The following is a 19,556-nucleotide window of genomic DNA, read 5'->3' on the forward strand; positions in this document are numbered from 1 at the left end:
ATCTTAAGAGATACAAATTTAGTCAAAACTATGAAATAAATAAATATTAACATATACATTGCATTTAGTGTGATGTAACTTTTGAAATTGTTTTTGAACAATGTGTGCGTCTAAAAACTGATTATTCTCATCTTTGAAGAGGTTGGTTGTTCTGCAAAACGTAAAATGTCATCTTAAAACAACCTTTTGTGTGTAATGTAACAATTAATCTTATGTCTTAATTATAATTGTACGAGTACAAGTGGATCTTAATATAAATTGATACACAAAATGTAGTTTTTTTTTTTTTTTTTTTTTTTAAATATATTTTTGAACAAATATTGATTTTTTTATAAATATTTTTTTTAAGAAATTAAACTTTTTAAAACTTCAAGAGCTTTTATTTTATTGCATTGTATTTTTATTACCATTCTATATAACTTTTGACTATGTAGTTAGGTCTATCAAAACATAAATAGGTGTTTTTTTTTTATGATTACACTCTTTTACATATACCAGTAGCTAAAATAAAATAAAACAAAAAATATTTATTTTTTTAGTCTTAACTACAATGGTTTTTAGAGCATTCAATAAATCAAAGATTGATGTGAATTTGTTCAAAGTCTGGTATATATTTATATATTTGTTCAAAGTCTAATTGTGGTTATGAATAAAATTTAGATTGTTTAAAAATAAAACCAATCAATTAATATTTTTTCATTAAGTATGATGAGTATTTTGACATCAAAAAACTATTATATGGTTTTAATAAGCTTGTATTTAAATATTCATTTAATTTAAATTTTGTAACAAACCGATTTTTTTACTATTAATTCTAAAATTAGACCAATGTATCCAAACTTTAATTGAAAAACAACAACAGCAACAAAATAATAGAACAAAAAATAAACAAAAATATATAAAAATATATAAAATAAAGAGCGTATGTTTTTGGAATTTGTAGAAGTTCATTTAGCCATGCTTAGTTCATGTATAAGTCACTTCCTCCATTCATTTTAGTTTCAATTTTAATTTTTTTCTACCTTTTTAAGACACACAAATTTGCAAGGTCATTTAATGGTGTGGGCCTTGGTGCAAGTGACTCCAAGCAAATGCTTTGGGACATCGACCCCATTCCATTCATTTATGCCTATTTTGGCTGTTCTGGGTCCCAAGCTTGCTCATCACTCTCTGCTCCCATCCACCCACACCACATTTTTCTTTTATTATACAACATTTTACTTGATGGGCACTCCCTCAAACAACCGCTCTGTCCTCTTATTATTAATGACAAACTTGATCGGCACTCTCCCACACCGCCATCGATTTCCTTTTCAGTAAATTGTTAAATGATATTTAACTCAAATAAACAGAATAAAATGATCTGAACAGTGGCTGTTGTAGGTTGTGTTACACTAATTTAACTTTGTTTGTACACATTAATCCCATACCTCACAATGAAGTTCATTACATTTCCCCTAAAAGTGAGTATAATCTTGCATCAATCAGAAGTTCCATAAATGATACTCATACTGTTATCAACTCACACTGTTATTAGCTGGGTGTTTTGTGACTGCAATTGCTGCTTCTGTAAATTTTGTGGCACGGAAAGAGATGTTTGTTTTTTCAGACAATTTACTGTGTTGCTCTTGTTGCAGATCTCTTGCAGTGGGCTTGTGTGTGAACAAGGACCAAGTGACTACATTATCTTTTTTGTGGGGTGAAGTAAGGATGTGCTCATGGGGGGAGTTACATAGTGCTTGTTGTTATAGGAAAGTATCTTATGTGGTTGATTCTTGTTACACAGCCTTATATCATAGAACAAGGCTTTCTGTTTAAAATGCACTTTATTCTAAAGAATCATTACAATCCAATAGTAACAAAATCACACAAATACCATTATATATATATATATATATATATATATCAAAACGTGGTTTTTTTTTATTATAATATTGACAAAATTTTGATATGTGGTGGTTATTGTTGTCACTGCATTTATTCTTTTAAGTTCAACTATGTCCTCCATATAATATTATTAAGCCTGAATTTACATTCAAAAATCTTCCATGTGTATAAAAAATATTAGTGACCGATATATGAAATCCACTTCTATTACAAATCTACTTTTTTGTTTGTTTGTTTGTTTGTTTGTTTGTTTGTTTTTTTTCTGGATTGAGATGGTTTTTATTTTCATCCTATAAATTTAGAGATTTTTATTTTTATTTTCATTACACCTGTCTGACATACAATACAATGATTTTGCAAATCTTCGGAAGATTTGCAAACCCCTTTGTGAGTCATTGTCATTACTATTCCATACACTTTGAAAAAAACTTAAAAGAAATATAAAAATAAAAAACGTCATAATCACTTCAAAAATTATTCAAAGAAAAAAAATTCGAAAACCTCAACTTGAGGTGTAACTGTAATTCCCACTCGAAGCGCAGGATTGTTTTTGCTTATCCACAACCAGAAAAAGGAAATGGAAAGCCAATGGGGGATGAGAAGCGGGGACGAGTCACATTGTGAACGAATGAAAGTTCGATGAAATAAAAGTCATCCATCTCGTAAAGACGAACGAGGAAATGAATGAATGTGCATCGGGATGCGGGACATCCATCACGAATGGACAGCAAGCACCGTTACTGGAGAAAGGGCGGGTAAGTCAAAGGGGAGGTGGGGGGTCTTCTTCCCTGTGCCCAATGGCGTCACCGAAGAACTCAGATTTGTCGTTGGGGAAATGAGCTCGCGGCCTTTTCGCTGAGTGTCTTCAGTTTTACGAGGCTGCTGGTGAGTCGTGGGAATATGATCCAGCACCTTGAGGAATCTCTCGCTTCCTTCCTCTCTCACATGCACTTCAAACTGTTCCTACTCATCGATTCTCTAGTGCACACTTTCTCTCCCCTTCTTAACCTATAATTTCATGCAGGCACCATATTGAACGATCGTATTATCCCCTGTTTTCTCTCCTAATTTTGTGTTGCCTCATTGTTTTTCACCGGTTTTTGATCCAGTCGGGGGCGGGTAATTTTCTAGACGAGAGAGAGGAAGTGAAAGGGAGGGCGGACGCCACCCGTGGTACAGGCTAGCTCTGGCCCACCCGGGCTGACAAACACTTTCACCCTTGAGAGTATAAAGTTTGAAACATTTTTGCCCCCTAGTCCGTATCGCCCTCTCTAATCAATTCCTGCTGCAACGTGAGAAGTTCCATTTGGTTTCGATTCGGGTGCAGTGGACGAAGCCGATCAAGTGAGCGGTGTCTGCTGTGTTGCCCACTCCGGATAATAAAGAATTATGGCGTCAGGTAGTTTGCTTGAGGCATTTGAGCAGTGTGATTTCGTGAGCGATGCGGGCGGGGAAGCTTGTTCCATACGATGAAATGATGAGATGATGAGGTGATGAGATGGGTGGGAGTTTGTCTGCGGTGCTCTGGTGATGAGATGCGGTTGTGGATGGGGTCCGGGTGTTGATGAGGATGTTGATGCGTCGCAGCGGTTGGCGTTTGTGAACAGATGTGGGCTACGATAGTGGAGATGTAGGGTGAGAGAAAGGTAGCGACGAGGATAGGGGATGCGGAGGTCAGTGGGGAGTGTGTGTTTTGATTCTCCTGGAATAATCCTCGCCTTGAACCTAGGGAGTTCGACAGAGGGAAATTCGCTGGGGCAGAGACGAGTCTTGTGGTGTGTGTCAGGATTCAGACTCGATGAGTTGGGAGCGGTGCTTTGTTTGCGTGTCTAGTCTAAAACTATTGCTCTAGATGCCGTGTGTAGGAATCCGTGTGGCGGTTTGGTAAGGTTATCATGTTGTATAGTTCAGATTGTCTCGGTAGACGTTTGTATACTGGGTCGGATTCCAGACTTATTTCAATTTTCATGCTGTACGCGGGTGCGTAAGAGAGGTGTATTTTGTTCGCATGTGTTGGTCTTGTTTTGTACGTCGAGGCGCACCTGGATTTGCCTATATAAAAACCCTCTTGCCTTGGTCTTGTTTTGTACGTCGAGGTGCACCTGGATTTGCCTATATAAAAACCCTCTTGCCTTCGTCGATGATCGTTTTGTCTTTTCTCATTTTTGCTTATTGACACGTGTGACTCGAAAATTTGAACGATTTTACAGCTTTCAGTTATCTTTGAAATCTTGGAAATGTTTAGGTCTTTTGGAAGTTTACAATTCAGGTCACGATATTGTACGTCACTTGTGGGAGACTTGGTTGTTTGCGAGCATCATACGTTCATTGCCTCTCTTGGTTTCAATTGGTTTCACCCTTAAGTCTTTTGAGGGTCATGCGAGAGGGCTCGTCGTGTAAGCATACTCTCAGTTTTCGAATTTTGCGTTTGAATTTTGTCTGTTTAGTATGTGCAGGGCAAGGATAGCTTTTCGGATCGGTGGTCGAAATTGTAAATAATCTTGTACAAGATTTGGATGGATTGGTAATCTAAAAGGGTATTGCGACTGAAAAAGTTTTTGATATTTTGCATTTGGCTATTGTAGGTTTCTAAGGAGGCAATGGGTTGAGAGAATCGCAACTCTTTGCCAGGTAAATACTCTCAATCAGGCTTCAATTTGAGCAGCCTTGTTCTTGGGTATTGCGACTTTGATTCATTTGTTTTTATATGAATTATCATCGTTTAAGTAGATTGAACGAGTAAGGCAGTTTTCGAAGTTTTGCTCTCAGCGCTTAAGGATGGCAATAGAAACGCGAATCGTACAATCACCTGAAATGACAAAAATCTCCGGATCCCTTATTGAAATAGTACAGACGCCAGTGCTTTTGGACCTGAATAAGCTACCTAAAACTTAGTTGATTAATGTTCGGTGGTCTTGCTTCCTTATATTTTGCTTGTATTTTAGTGGTTTTATCTCACATGAGAATGTTTTAGTTTCAAGTTTTGTGATCACAGTAACTAAATTGAATGGATATCGATGTTGGGTTTTCCCTTTGAAGAGATTATTCGCTAAATTAGTATATGGCATGTTTTAGCTCCAAGTCTTCAAGCACCAATCATTGACGTCGTTAATTGGCTGCGTAGGGACGGAGCGCGGGCATGTGCATAGAAAGCCGAGCTACTTTTGAAAAGCAAGGCATAGAGTGGGATGAGGAACAATGCCGACTATCATGTGCGTAGTCCCTGTGGGGGCAAATTCAGATCATTTCCTTCCTCGTTCCGTACTATTTCCAACTACCTGCGCAGTGTCTCCGCTAATGCAAGCATCATTGCTGCATCCACCGTACGTCAGGCTGCTGTCTCAGCAGCCTCCAACGGTTCACTCAATGAAGATGATCGTCAGCGGGAACAGGTAACGTTGACATTGGCCTAAGCTGTGCAGGCGTAAAGACTGAGTTGGCAACACCAATGATGGCGCTTGTGTGTGGATGCTAACCGTCCTTGTATTTTAAGTAGTTTTTTTCTTTTTCTTTTTCATTTCGCACACTATGTCTTTCAGATCAGTATTCAATTTCAGTTCTAGTGGTTCTCGAAGAGAAGCTGCTTCTAGTGGCATATGATTTAGTTTTGCACCACTTGGATCTGTGTCATTTGGAGTTGTGTTTAACTTTTTATGAATGTGCAGGTCCAGTGGTCAAGCTTTGACAAGCTAGAGCTCAGCTCAGGCGATATTCGACAAATCCTATTATTGGCATATTCAAATGGATTTCAAGTGTGGGATGTACAAGACGCGAGTAATGTGCATGAATTGGTCTCGCGTCGTGATGGACCAGTTGCATTCCTGCGACTTCAACCAAAGCCGATACTTCAAGACGCGATTGATGGGTGTGCGAATTTCAAGGGAACCCAACCTCTGCTGTTAGTTGTCACTTCAGATGCCACAGGCGTCGGGAATGCAGGTACTGCAGGTTTCGTGGGTGGCTATGGTGCTGGTGGCGGGGGCAACATTTTGAGTCTGAGAGCCTCACATTTTGTGCCAACTATCATCCGGTTTTATTCACTCCGTAATCATTCTTATGTGCACACCTTAAGATTCCGCACAGGTATTCATGCGGTGCGCTGCAGCTCTCGTGTCGTTGCAGTGGCTTTGGCTGCGCAGGTACTTGGGGTTTTTTTTTTTTTTTTTTTTTTTTTTTTTTTTTTAATTTTTAATTAATTTATTGTTCTATGATAAGTAGTATGTTTAACTTTTGTTTCGTTTATTGTTTTAGTGCTGAAATTCTGCAGTTTGTCAATAATCCAAATGTGTGCGTTGTTTTTGTAGTATGTTATTTCAGTAGCAGGTTGTTTTACTGATAGAATTCGGATTTCGTGTATGTATGGACTGTTCAGTGAATGAAGACATCTTAGAATTTGGAAGCTTATCATTGTTTATTCTGCAGATATATTGTTTTAATGCAGGGACACTTCAGAACATTTTTACCGTGCTTACTTATCCATCCCCAACTCCCACCCTAGGGTCCAATCACTATGGACATGGTGCGATGGCAGTTGGACCCCGGTGGCTAGCATATGCAGCCTATCAACCTCTCATGGCAACTACTGGCCGTGTGTCTCCACAGCAATTGATCCCATCCCAAGGGGCGAGTCCATCAACTTCTCCAGCCAACGGCAGTTTAGTGGCTCATTACGCAAAAGAATCCAGCAGACATTTCGTTGCAGGGGTGATGACGTTGAGTGATATGGGCATGAAGACAATATCTCGATACTGCTCAGACCTCATGCCGGATGGTAGCTATTCTCCTTCAGGGATGGGCAGTTCCAATTGCAAGAACGGCATCAATGGCCACAGCCCTTGGCAAGGAGGCTCCTCCCCCGAACCAGAGTTTGCTGGCACCGTAAGTTCTAGTTTACTTTTGACCCTCATGTAAGGTTTGTCACCTTAGCGCTACCTGTTTTATGCTTCTCATTGGTCAGAGTACGACTAGCAGCTCAATTTTCTTCGAACACGTTGGAATACATGTTAATTTTTGATGAATACTGGAGTTGTGTATCCTGAGTCTTACATATGATTTCTACAAAAAAAATCTTTACACCGCAGTTCACCTGATGGATTTCAGGTGATCATTCGGGATATCGTGAGCAAGAATGTAGTGGCACAATTTAGGGCGCACTCAAGCCCGTTGTCAGCGCTTGCTTTTGATCCTAGTGGCACCCTCCTGGTCACTGCATCTGTTTATGGTCATAATCTCAATGTCTTCCGCCTCACGCCTTCATCCTCGACAGCTGGTGCTAACGGGACTGGTGGGGATATGAGCTCAACTTTTGTGCATCTCTACAAACTCTCCCGTGGGGTCACAAATGCTGTAAGTGGCGTGGTGTTCTCTTCTCATCTTCGGCCTTCAATTTTAGGGCAGTCAGTATTCGGATAGAGTTTGACGTTATTTCTTTGTTATTGTCATTGTTGCAGATAATCCAGGATATCAGTTTCAGTGGCGACAGCTATTGGATTGCTGTTAGTTCTTCGAGAGGAACCAACCACTTGTATGCTATATCTCCTTTTGGAGGAGTGGTGGGACCACAATCGCACGGAACAGTACCTATTGATGGGCTAATCGGACCGTCTTTAACACAGGCCCCCGTTTTCCCCTGGTGGTCTAATACAGGACCTCTGAGTCTGAATCAGCAGGCACTTCATCCCCCTCCTCCTGCTTTAACTCTCAATGTAGTGGGTAGAATAAAGAATGGGAATGGTGGATGGCGGGGGACAGTAACTAGTGCTGCAGTGACGGCTACCGGCCGACCCAATATTCCTGCAGGCGCTGTGGCTGCTGTTTTTCATGATGGTGGTGGAGCAGTTGTGGAGTCAGGTGTTGGTGTCGGGACGTTGAAGGACCAACTCTGGGTTTTATGTCCAACAGGGCATCTTCTTCGGTATTTGCTGCGTCCTGCAATTGGAGGTGAGAGTGGCTACACCAATGGCCTGCCACAAATGGCTGGAATGAGCACAACAGGAAGCCCTGGCCTTGCACAAGAGTTGAAGGTAGTTGTTGAACCTTTAGAGAGGTGGGATATTGCTCGTCGACCTAACTGGGTGGAGCGAGAAGAGAGAGTTGAGGGCCTAGGCGCACATCATGAAGAAGGCGTGCTGGCCAATTCAGGAAGCGTAGCTATTTCTGTAGGAGCTGTAGTTAAGGAAGGTACGACAACTGAAGAGATGCAACGGTGGTTTATGTCCAATGCTGAACTGCAGATGTATCAAGCTAGACCTGTACCCATCTGGGCAAAATCTAAGGTATTCGCAATTTTTCTTTTCAGCCAAATTTGATTACCCTTCATGGAACTTGTTACTTTCAACTCTTATTGTTTCAATTAATCTGAACCTTTTAGATTGTGTTGTAACTTGTATTTTCCCCTTGGTTCAGTTTATGATTTGTATTTTAAGTACGAGTATTTGACGTATTGTACGTTATGTTTTGGCGTGGAGTTTGTACGATGCTTAATTTTTCCTTAACTCAACTCCAGATGCTAGATTCTTACGAAGACTGTACTCCTTTTTAGATACAATTTCATGTGATGCTGTCGGGGACACCAGAGGAATCTAAGGTTGAAGACTACCCCTCTGAAGATGGGGTTGGAGAGACTGAGATTGAAAGAATTCCTACTCGGGTTGTCGAAGTACGAAAAAAAGATTTGGTCCCTTTAATTGAAAGGCTCCAAATCTATACAAAAGTACAGGATTCTCGGTGAGATAAATGTTCCTAGAGTGCTCTTTCAATATACGAGTATCTGAGCACAAGTTACTCATCAAATCTGGACGTTCCTATGTCAATGGTATCTGTCGGTATTTCTTGAGTGCTTTTTTCTTGGTAAAAGCATGTCGGTGCATCATTTATCAATCCTCTCACACATTGCCTTCTGCTCTAAATTAAATTCGGGACTGGCGAACTGATTTTCAGTTTTGTTTTGTGCAGTGATATTAGTGTATCAGATACTTTGCCTGGAGTGTCTAATGCTCATGAACAGATTCATGGAGCTGAGGGTCCTCAAGATGGATTCATTGGCGAAGGATTGAAGTTCATGCCTATCCAACGTACCGATAGTTGCAATAGCTTAGGCTCAGAAGGTGCTCCATTTACTGCTGGTGCAGGTGGTATGAATGGACATCACCAGGGTTACCAAGGTTTGTCCTGCTCACTTGTTATACCTTATCAACATGTATCGTCAACGATGGAAGTATCGAGTTTGTAGTGGTGTTGAATGATTTTGATTGTTGGGTGTACGTCGATTTTTTTGAGTGGTCCTGATTTGAAATGGACTTCCACTTCATTTGTATACAGAAAATCAAAGGCGCATGCTTAGAATTTCATATTTATTTGGCATAATGAAGTTTCGAGCAAGGTCGTAGAGCTACCACACTAGTAAATTCTTCTCAGAAGGCTTTGTCTTGAAGTGATGGTTGCTGTTGTAGGTTACAGTGCATTTATCGCAGTTTTATTGTTTTCAAATTCTCTAGGAGCAGTTTGATGAGATGTAAATAACTTACTAGATACTTACTTCTTAGGTAGGAGTGACTGTCTTTACCAAGTTGGAGTCGCGGTTCATTGCTGATACTCTACACCCATACAAGATAAATTATCTTTTGTTTTGGTGGTAGTACATGTTTATAGAGTTAGTCTTCAAGTATTAGTCACTCTCAGGATGCAGACGGCCGTTCTTTTCGAAGCTGCTTTCAATAGTGTTTTAAACACGTTTGATAATTGGCGGATGCAGATTTTTCAGGGGTGGCAGTAGCGGACACTCCGTCATCATTTGGGTCACCTCCATGTTTCCGTGAAGCTCAACAAGGGTTAGAGTCGCTGGTTATGGGCAGAACTGAGCTATCTCATGGACCTTTATTACAGTCCAAGGACGGTACCGTTATCATTTCAGGGGTAGAGCAAACAGATTCGAGGGTGGTTTCAGACTACATCAAGCCTGGTGTATGTGCTCGGTTTTCTGATTCCGACACAGGCGGGAATGCAAATCATGACCATCTTGATCGTTCAAATGTTGATGGCGGACAATCGGAGATCATGGGTGGTCAGCTTGGCCAACCCATCGCCCGACTTGCCACTACGATGACGAATGCTAAATCCGTAGCTATCATTGACAGACAATCTGAAGACTCTATATCACAAGAAAATGGTGGTGTATATCACATCCGTTCGGAGGCTTTAGTAAATGAGACAAGCTATTGTGACTTGATGCCATCTGGTGAGGTGGTAGCGAATGGTTGTCTTCCACATGATACTTCTCAGACTACGTCTGTTTTGAATCCTGAATTCGAAGCAGCGTTTCTCATGGATCTCGATAGACAGCATGTTGTGATTGATTGTCCCTTAAATGGAAGACACATGAATGGGACGGCCGATGATGCTGACAGCGAGGCTACAGAGGGTGCTCATAGTAAAAATGAAGACAATGAAGACGCTGGACAAGGGGATGACATATGGGAGGGTCACGTGTTTCCTTTTTGTGAAGGTGAGTTTCAGGAGTTCTCTCCATGACCCTTGTATTTACAGGTTGAATCTTTATTAAGTAATTGCTAAATTTTACCTACTGATTGTTTGATTTATGCGCTTTGCGTAACTGTTCTTGGAGTATTTTCTAGATTTTGAATTTTGCATACGTTGGGTTTGGAACAGATAGCTAGGTTTGAGGGATGTGCTTCTACTCCGCCCTGTTTATTGACAGTCCAGGCTCGAATCGCCAAGCGAAGTGGCTCATCCCATGTCTTCGGTGAAGGTTGATCCCTTCATCATTATATTTGGACTTTGCAGGCTGCAAATGCTTTTTTTGAGGCCAAAATGGTTGTTGGGACAAAAACATACTATAATTAATTTTATGCATCTGATGATATTAGGGTGCCTTCATTTCCTTGAAGGCTGGGGAATTATTCTAGCGAAATTCTCGACCTGAATTGGCATCTGTTCAGAACATGTGAGGATTTGCAGCAGTTGGAGTTGTAGCACTTTGAAGTGCGTACTGGTGAAGTTATTTGAAGGTTATTTTAGTTTACTGGATGTAAAATAAAGCCAGCCAGCTCCCTTCCGTGGATCAAAATAGTGTAGAGAAAATCCGAGAGGAAGACAGCTTCATAGGAAGGTATTCAAGGTAATTTAATGTCGAATAAGCTGAATCGGAGTTGAGTGTGACTCGTCATGAAATTGTAGGTTAAATTTAAGAAGAGAAGTCAAGCAATTTCAGGAAATGTAAAAGTACAAAAACAAAAAGTGCTGTCTCGATGGTTGTGGCAAGTGACTTTGAGTCCCTTGATCTCGATCTTGTATATATCCCTGTTGTAAAGAATTCACTCATTTGTTCAACATTGTCTTTGTTGCAACTTTAGAACATATTTTACTTCTGTCATTTTCCAATTTTCACTCTTTCAATTTTTAGAGTAGATCAAGCTTGATTGGAAATCTAGTGTATCCATTTTAGTAGAAAGTAGAGAATAATGTTTTGCACTTTTGCTAGAATAATAGTAGTCATTAGAAGAGGATAATGGCTTGGAGTAAGATTTCTCAAGAATCTAGAGCCCAATGAATTCAAACCTATGGAGAATGATCTTGAATGGGATACGAGGAAAGAGGAAAACAGAGGAAAGTAGAGCATGATTTTAGAAGAATATTAATTGTTGATATTGTGAGTGGGCCTAAATATCATGGTTTTCACATCATTTAACTTTGTTTTGTTTTGTTTTGTTTTTTGTTTTTTGTTTTTATAGTTGTAGTAAAAAATAATGTGTTGTAAAAGTCTTGGTTGGGCATAATTGTGTGTTGTGCTCTTTTTGTGTTGTGATGGTCACATGCGCCTTAGTTGTCATTGTTGTAAGATGATCTCATTTTATTGCATAAATTAAATGTGTTTTGCTTGCTTTAAAGGTGATGCATTGTTGAAGTGGAAATTTGTTGTGTTCTTCTTTGATTTTGAATTATGTATTGTTTCCCTCCAATTCCACCATTTAAGTGTAGTTTGGTCCATATTTTTTGTAGTGTTGTATTTTATTTTTTTTTGTAGAAGTAAAGCAATAAAATGTTGCTTAGTTAGTTTTTCAAAGCTTTTTCTTTTTTCTATTTCATTTGTTTTGGTGGAAGCTATATTATAGCAAATAATTCAACAAGTTTTGTATTTGGCAATTTTGTTGGGTTGTATTTAATAACATTAAAAATTACATTGTAATCATTATTTGGTTGTGGCAAATAGTAGTCATTTTTGTATAATGTTTTTTTGCTTCAATCAATTGTTTCGTTTAATTTGCTTTAATTTGCTTTTTTTAAGATATGAGATTTGTAAAGTTACTGACCAAGCATGACCATATCAACATTTAATAGTTGTATCTAGTCTAATAAAGTATTTTAGTCTTAGAATTTAGGTCTAATTTTAATTTTTTTACATTTTATAATTAAACAATGACACTACTCCTATTATTCTTTACTTAAGTAATTAGTAAATTAAAAAAAGAAAAGAAAAAATTATCTGAAATTAATCACTAAACATTTATCTTTTACAATTTTAAAGAAGCAAATTTAAATTTTTGCCCATAAGGTCCAATATACTATGGCAATTAGTAAAAAAATATTATATTATATATTTATATATATATATATATATATATATATCTTTAGTCATCTCCACAACTTGCTTTATTCTACTTGCAAGTAATTTGGTATGTCTTTAATCACAATAATAAATAGAAATTTATAGTATAATTGCATCCAATTCCTCGTTTACAATATACTTGTCTTGATCTAAAAGTCATGGATATTAAAATAGTATTAAAAAATAAACTTTGTGTTTGGTACATTCCATCTCTATGGTGCTTAATATAATGGCTAAAGTAGTTAAAAAAAAATTTAGTCAATTGCTTTAGATTTAGTCCATAGAACAATTGCAATATTTTCTACAAGATTAAGACATTGTATCTTTTATTTCATTTGATTGTATTTTATAATGGTGCTATAATGGTGACATTTGTTGTATCAAATCTTCTACAATTTGATTTGCAAGTCAAATATTTGCAAATTGTAGAAGTCAAATTCTTGCAATATTGCACTAGAAGGACTTGTTCTTGAATGTGAGACATTGTTATTAATAGAATATACATGATTTGGAACATATTTTCGATAATTTCTGGTACTTTAAAGATGCACTTCTCACCATTCCAAATGACAATCACAAACATATGACGATAATTGGAAAAGTAATTGGCTGCATATTACATACTAAAATTATCTCACAATTCTAAACTTTCTCATTTAATCATCAATTTGGCCATACATTTGTATTGGAAGATTTTTCTACATTTAACAAAGTTGCACAAGGCAGGTACAGAAGCTGAGATAAACATAATAGGCACTCTATACTGTGGTTTCGATTAAGAGAATGTTTTAACTTAGAAAATAGGTTCAAATTCGCTCTAGGGAGACCCTTGAGCAAGAAGATTTTCAAATTACAAACTCTGCAAATATTTGTCAACACGAATTGGTACAGAATGACCCCATGTGTTGCTCGAACAACTCTCAAGCAGTATCAAAATGAAACACAAGGTCAAAATGCGACAGGATTTGGATTAAGCACAACGATAGCCAGGTCTTGCTATCAATGCATCTATGTACAAACATCATCCCACCCAACCTGTTTGATTAGTATTGGGTTTCAACATAAAATAAAATAAAACAAAGAAATCTCCGAAGTTGCTATCAAAATATGTCAAAGAATGTGCAGAATAATGTACAAAAGAAACACAGACGGTCCTTAAGGACAACCTGAACAGATCCAAAATCAGAATAGCATCCACAAAAACAAATATCATAATCTCATACGATGTGATTAAGTGAAAATTGGGTCCATTCCGGACTGTAATGGCACAAAAAGAGCTCAGCCCACGATAGACCCACACAGGCCACTCAGGGATCGGAATGAAAACTGATGGCACAATCGCAGCATTTAGCAAAAAGATATAAAGTTCGAACATTGGTTATCAAAGATTGCTCGTAGCAAGAGATAATTTAGAACTACATACCGAATCACTGAGATTACAGTCAAAATTGCAAATCAAACACAAACGTGATGGGCAAGAATGGATCTTCATTTCTAATGTGTTCTTACATTCAGCTTCAGCACAAAAATGTCGAGTTAAGTACATCAACACCTCATAAGACACCATACTGGGCATCCTTCCGAAAACTACAGCACAACATGCATGCAGAGTCAAGATCAAGCGGTTAAAACAACAGCTCCCCCGGCCTCCTTGATCTTCTTCTCAGCAAGTTTAGAAAAGAATTTCGCCTTCACTACCATGGGTTGAGTTGGAAGGTCCCCCTTGCCAAGTACCTGAGGTACACAGGTCATCAAAGTGAGTTGGGGCAAAAGTGAGACCTAAACTACACAATTATATGAATCCAGTAAGTGCAATCAATGGACTCCTATACAACATAAAGCAATACGAAGGATGCATTAATTGACACGAGAGCATTACCTTGAAGAACCCATGTTGTGTGACGTCCAAGAGAGGAGCAGATTTGTCCCCATCGGCCTTTTCCTTCACAGCCTCGGGCACAAGCGACCACAATTTGTCCACATTCACAATAGGGCAGTGGAACTTGTTCATGGTCTTGTGGAAATAGCGCATACCGACCTTTCCGAAGTACCCTGGATGGTACTTGTCGAAGAGAATCCGGTGGTGGTGCATACCTCCCGCATTACCACGCCCTCCCGGATGCTTGCGATGCTTTCCAACACGTCCGTGCCCGGCGCTCACATGGCCCCTCTTCTTGCGGTTCTTCTTCAGCCGGGTTGTCATGGCTGCTGCTGCTGGTGCCGCTCGCAGCTCTGCAATAAACAAAGTTGAAAGAGGAGTTTCCTGTCATGGGACGCGGCCTTTAGACGAAACCCTAGGCCTTTGATGAACGTATACCTCAAGCGATGAAACTATCTTTCATCCGCTGATACTCATCCTTAAAAGTCGTCTGCGTTCATCGCTGGAATCATTCGTTATATCAGCTACATTCATCTCTTTGCCTAATTAATCGAGTGATGGGGTAATTTTTATTATCATCGTTGTTGATGACTAGAAAATAGTTTAGAAAGAGATATGGGTAGTGAATTTTACTGAATCAAGATGATAAATAGCAAGTAGTTGAAAAAGAGTCATTTTAGGTGCTTTTTAAATAATTTATTCTTTGTATGTAAGTATTTACAAGGAAAAAAAGAAAAAGTGTATCTATTTATGCTATGTTCCAAACTTCAAATTATTATCATTGAGTGTTGTTCTTATATGCTATTTAATGATTATTATAGACAATGTAGATTTTATATAAATGTTCAAATTTAGATGTAAAAAGTTGGTTATGAAGTCAAAACAATTAGATAATAAAATCAATTTATAAATTTTTTTTATGAGTTTTAAAAATTCTTAAAAATCATGGTCTATTATTTAATTAAATTCAGGAAAGATAATTTTAAAAATTAAAAAAAAAAATAAGAAGATTTAAAAGACATTATTTTGTATATTAAAACATATATATTTATTTTTTAAAAATAAAAATAAAAATTTAAGCTCTTTAAATAGAAAAATAAGCATTCAATCTTCTTTTAGTAATCATTTTTATTTATTTTTTATTATTTGATTGGTTAAAATCTTCAAAACGGATGTTCTACATGTTCAAAATAAAATAAAATAAGAGATGAACAAATGTTACGAGATTTGTAAACATTATATCTTTAAAATAGGGCTTCATGTTTTATTCTTTTTAATGAATTATTTTTCTAGAATAGAAAGTCAAAATTATTTTATATACATACATACATACATACATAATGGGACTTTTTAAGCTATTACTTCTTGAGTCCCATGTCCTTGAAAAATAGAATTTGCTCACGTTTTTTGTGTTTTTGGTATTTCAAAAGACTTTCTTAGAGATTCAAGCGCATTGTGAATACCCACGACTTGCAATGATTTAGTGCTGAGAGTTTGAAAATCCAACAAAGATCCAAAACTATTCATTGTTAATTCTACTTTAGAGAAAGAATAATTTTATATAATGCTCATAACTAATTTTTTAATTGGTGCTAAGTACCTCAATTAATCAAACAATTTTTGTAGATAATCAAGCACCAATTTTATTTATTTATTTTATATATAAAGTAGATATATATTTTTTAATAATTTTTTGAGAAATCAATTAATAATTATTTTTAGAATTATTTTCTAAAAACATTTAATTATTTGGTTGACAAGGTTAATTAGAATACATTTTTAAATATGCATGTTTAAATACTAGAAGTGATAAGATCCTAGAAATTTAATCTATTATCCATTTTACATACAAATAATTTATACATATGTATATAATTAAACTTAAATAGTCTTTATTCTTTTTATTTCCATTTCTAAGTCTTATATCTTATAAATTTTATTTATGTTTGTAAATATTATATATATATATATATATTATTTAAAAGAATAAGTATATTTGATTTTTTTAAAAATCTTTATATTTTTAATATTTTAAATAATAATGATTTAAAGAATTTATTGAATTAAAAATTAATTATCAATAAGATTGAAAATGAGCTTGGTTTTACTAGAATGTTTATAAAATAAAAATAAAAATACTTAAAAGCTACTCAAGAATTACATTGCTTGTAGTACAAGTATTTAACTTGTAAGATACTTCAACAATAATTATTAACAATATGAATTTAATATATATATATATATATATATATATATATATAAATTGAGAGAGTTGTTAAAACCACACTCCTTTGCAAGTTCACAATTAGTTTTATCAATTCTCATTTTCTATCCCCCATTCTATGATCCATGTCTTCTATTTTCATCTCTATTTCCATTTTCTTGTTCTTAGCCCCTCCCCTCCCCATCATCTTTTTCTTGTTCTTCATTAGTACTATGGATGTTTTGTTTGTAGAAAGTAATGCCCTTTGACTGTGGGGATGTCTGTTAAGCATATCTTTCCTCATTAGGCTTGCACAGGGGATTTGTCTCATTGAATTTGGCACAGAGATTGTTCAGCTTTTTAATGAATCACTTCCAAAATCTGTGTAATATTATTAATTACTATATTTTTTTTCAAGTTATGTTACATATCTTTTTTATTCTTATGGGCCTTATAAATAATATGTAAATATTGTAGACATGTTAGTATTGCAAAGTTGTGAATTATTTCAAATATAATACTATTGATTTGTTCAATTAAGATATTTGTCTGTATGCATTAAAGCTACTATATATCCAATTTCTTGATCAATGAAATTTATTTGAGCTATAGCCAAAAAACTTTTGAATTTTGTGTACATGCATTATTGTCAGTAAATAAATATAGATATTTTACTGAATTCTATATAAATCTATCAAAAATTTTAAATTTAGAATTTGTAGTTTATTTTTCTTTGAAATTATAGAGGCTTTATAAGAACAAGCATTTTCTTTGTAAATAAGACTATTCTTTCTATACCTAGTCTAGTAAGTTTTACATATCCAAAATTAAGTAAGTAAATATAATAAGTGCTTTTTGAGCCAATTAATCTTCAGCAAAGCTACTATTTGGTGCTTATTTATAACTACTTACATATCTTTATACAATGTTTCAATTCCGTAGTATACTATAGAAGCAAAGACAAAGCTAACCATGTTTCCTTCACAAGGGTAAACCTTTCTTTGGACATGAGCTCAAACGACTTCTTTACATCTACAATATACAATGCATCAAGTAAACTAATCATAAACTTGCAAAGAGGTGTGGCTTTAACAAAATCGGGATATCGCTTTAATACATGCATATATATATATATATATATATCTATTTTTTTTTTATAGGATATTGCAAATGTCACTATAATTTTTGCTATTGCAATTATAATTTGCCACCTACTTGATATATTTTTTTGATTATATATATTCTAAAAACAATATAGGTATTAATTTTAATATTTTTAATTTTCAATATTTATAAATAAAAATATTTTTTATTTTATTTTAATAAAAAATAATTAAAATTTTAGTGGCATTAAAAATATTCTAAATTCAATAGCAAGAAAAAATTATTATATTAAATAAAGATAATATTTTTTTAATTCTAAAATTTTAGCTACAATGAATTCTATATGAAATTTATTTAAAGGCTATAAGATTTATAGTCTAAGTATCTAATTTAGGAGGTAATTTTGTTAAAAAAAAAAAAAAAAAAAACACTTAAAAGTTTAAAAACTTTGTAGACTTATTTTTGTAGTCATATAAAATTCCGATAGGTCTAATTTACATTTAAAATTTTCTGTAGTATTTTAAAAGAAAATGCTATTTTAAAAATAAAATTATATTAATTTTTATTTATTTTAGTAGTACATATGTGTAATAAATTATTCTCTCTTTAAGATACAATTTTTTTATTAAAAAATAAATGTAAAATTCTAAATCACTTCATAAGATAATTTGATCTAAGATTTTCTTAATATTCTTTTTTAATAAAAAATTCGTATAAAAATAAATAAAGTAATAATTCTTAAAATATTTGAATCCTGCTGGCTATTTATTTTATTTAAATAAATCTAAAAAATATTACTATTTGAAAGAATTAATTTTATATTTATTTATTAAAATTTAAAATTATAGTATTATTATTATTATTATTATTTACGAAATCTATTATCTTCAATTAAATACATATTAATAGTAAAAAATATTTTAAAAAATATTTTTTACTAAATTAGTAGGATTAATAAATAGCCTAGGCTACAAGAACACTCCAAATTGCCATATACACACCCATTGTGTCTATACACACATCCAAGGCTATTGATTGGCTCATCCAAATCCATTTTTCCTTATCTCAATACTTGTTTGGCATTTCTTTGTTGCCTTAGCATAGGTCCCTATCTTCATATAGAATTCTCACTATATAGTACTGCAAAAAGCACAAAAATATGGTAGTAACATTTTGATCTTGTTTTCAAGTTCATGTACTAAGGATAATATATGCATGCAATGCAACAAATAACCTCGAATATGTGGCATTTATTTGTTTAATAAAGATTTGATACTTGCTACTTTTGTAGTGATCTATTGGATTACATGTTATAATTATTATTTTGATGTATTACCATTTATTCAACAAATAAGCATCCACAATTATCTTTACATTAATAATAAATCCACATGAGTATCTAAATGTTATGGTTTTTATTGATTGCCACATATTCACTTTAGATTTGGTAGTGATGCAAGGTTTTATATAAAAGGCATTGGAACAATGTGTCATACACTATGTTTAATTCTACCAAGCTTCTATGTTCTAATTAGTCAACAATACAAAGTCCTTACATTCTCATTGTTGATGAATCCAGAAAAAGATGTCATTGTATTATTGATCAATGCCTCACAAAATAAAGTTAAAAAATACATGATGTTGCTAGGTCCTCTGAAATAACAAAAAATATTAGATTTGGCTACTTTAAGACCTTTGTATTTTTATTCCAAAAAGTTTAAATAGTCTAAGATTTATATAATGATACAATAGAGCTTTGATAGAGATTGAAGAGTGGAGAATGTGTATCTTTATGAATTGATTCTAAATTTCAAGGAAGAAAAGCAAGACCTGTACTAGGCCAATGAAGAGGAAAGGGG

The 19,556-nt window shown here is 35.1% G+C and overlaps 2 protein-coding genes across 10 annotated transcripts; one reads left to right on the forward strand and one right to left on the reverse strand.

Moving 5' to 3' along the window:
• The first annotated feature begins 2,750 nt into the window (after positions 1 to 2,750).
• Positions 2,751 to 11,235, forward strand: LOC112285850 (autophagy-related protein 18h). 9 transcript variants are annotated; one of them, XR_016504404.1, is made up of 12 exons: positions 2,817 to 3,377; positions 4,473 to 4,518; positions 5,012 to 5,279; positions 5,553 to 6,026; positions 6,310 to 6,765; positions 6,988 to 7,233; positions 7,338 to 8,162; positions 8,429 to 8,613; positions 8,842 to 9,050; positions 9,641 to 10,390; positions 10,555 to 10,654; positions 10,773 to 11,235. XR_016504404.1 is itself a non-coding variant. In XM_073535881.2 (11 exons), exons 3-11 carry the CDS (start codon positions 5,076 to 5,078, stop codon positions 10,560 to 10,562), a joined length of 3,357 nt encoding a protein of 1,118 aa, XP_073391982.1. In that variant the 5' UTR covers positions 2,751 to 2,772; positions 4,473 to 4,518; positions 5,012 to 5,075; the 3' UTR covers positions 10,563 to 11,235. The 9 variants fall into 9 exon arrangements, 7 of the variants coding, with proteins under 7 accessions (XP_073391982.1, XP_024382897.1, XP_024382896.1 ...); XR_002970842.3 differs by having other exon boundaries at positions 2,817 to 3,286; XM_073535881.2 differs by lacking the exon at positions 2,817 to 3,377 and adding an exon at positions 2,751 to 2,772 and having other exon boundaries at positions 10,555 to 11,235.
• A 2,744-nt stretch (positions 11,236 to 13,979) lies between these two features.
• LOC112285368 (large ribosomal subunit protein uL15x) lies at positions 13,980 to 14,755 on the reverse strand. The gene is made up of 2 exons (XM_024526122.3): positions 14,391 to 14,755; positions 13,980 to 14,245 (listed from the first exon to the last, which is right to left on the reverse strand). The coding sequence occupies exons 1-2, from the start codon at positions 14,712 to 14,714 to the stop codon at positions 14,129 to 14,131; spliced, it is 441 nt and encodes a 146-aa protein (XP_024381890.1). The 5' UTR covers positions 14,715 to 14,755; the 3' UTR covers positions 13,980 to 14,128.
• Between the last annotated feature and the right edge of the window lie 4,801 nt (positions 14,756 to 19,556).

Source organism: Physcomitrium patens, chromosome 8 (assembly GCF_059467195.1).
Source record: "Physcomitrium patens ecotype Gransden chromosome 8, ASM5946719v1, whole genome shotgun sequence".
Taxonomy (NCBI): Eukaryota; Viridiplantae; Streptophyta; class Bryopsida; order Funariales; family Funariaceae; genus Physcomitrium; species Physcomitrium patens.

Coding starts and splice junctions, on each gene's coding strand:
- LOC112285368 (XM_024526122.3), bottom strand. CDS start 14,714: ATGACAACCCGGCTGAAGAAGAACCGCAAGAAGAGGGGCCATGTGAGC. Junction 14,246..14,390: donor CACAACATGGGTTCTTCAAG/GTAATGCTCTCG, acceptor TGTGTACCTCAG/GTACTTGGCAAGGGGGACCT.
- LOC112285850 (XM_073535881.2), top strand. CDS start 5,076: ATGAGGAACAATGCCGACTATCATGTGCGTAGTCCCTGTGGGGGCAAA. Junction 6,027..6,309: donor CAGTGGCTTTGGCTGCGCAG/GTACTTGGGGTT, acceptor TTTATTCTGCAG/ATATATTGTTTTAATGCAGG. Junction 6,766..6,987: donor AACCAGAGTTTGCTGGCACC/GTAAGTTCTAGT, acceptor GATGGATTTCAG/GTGATCATTCGGGATATCGT.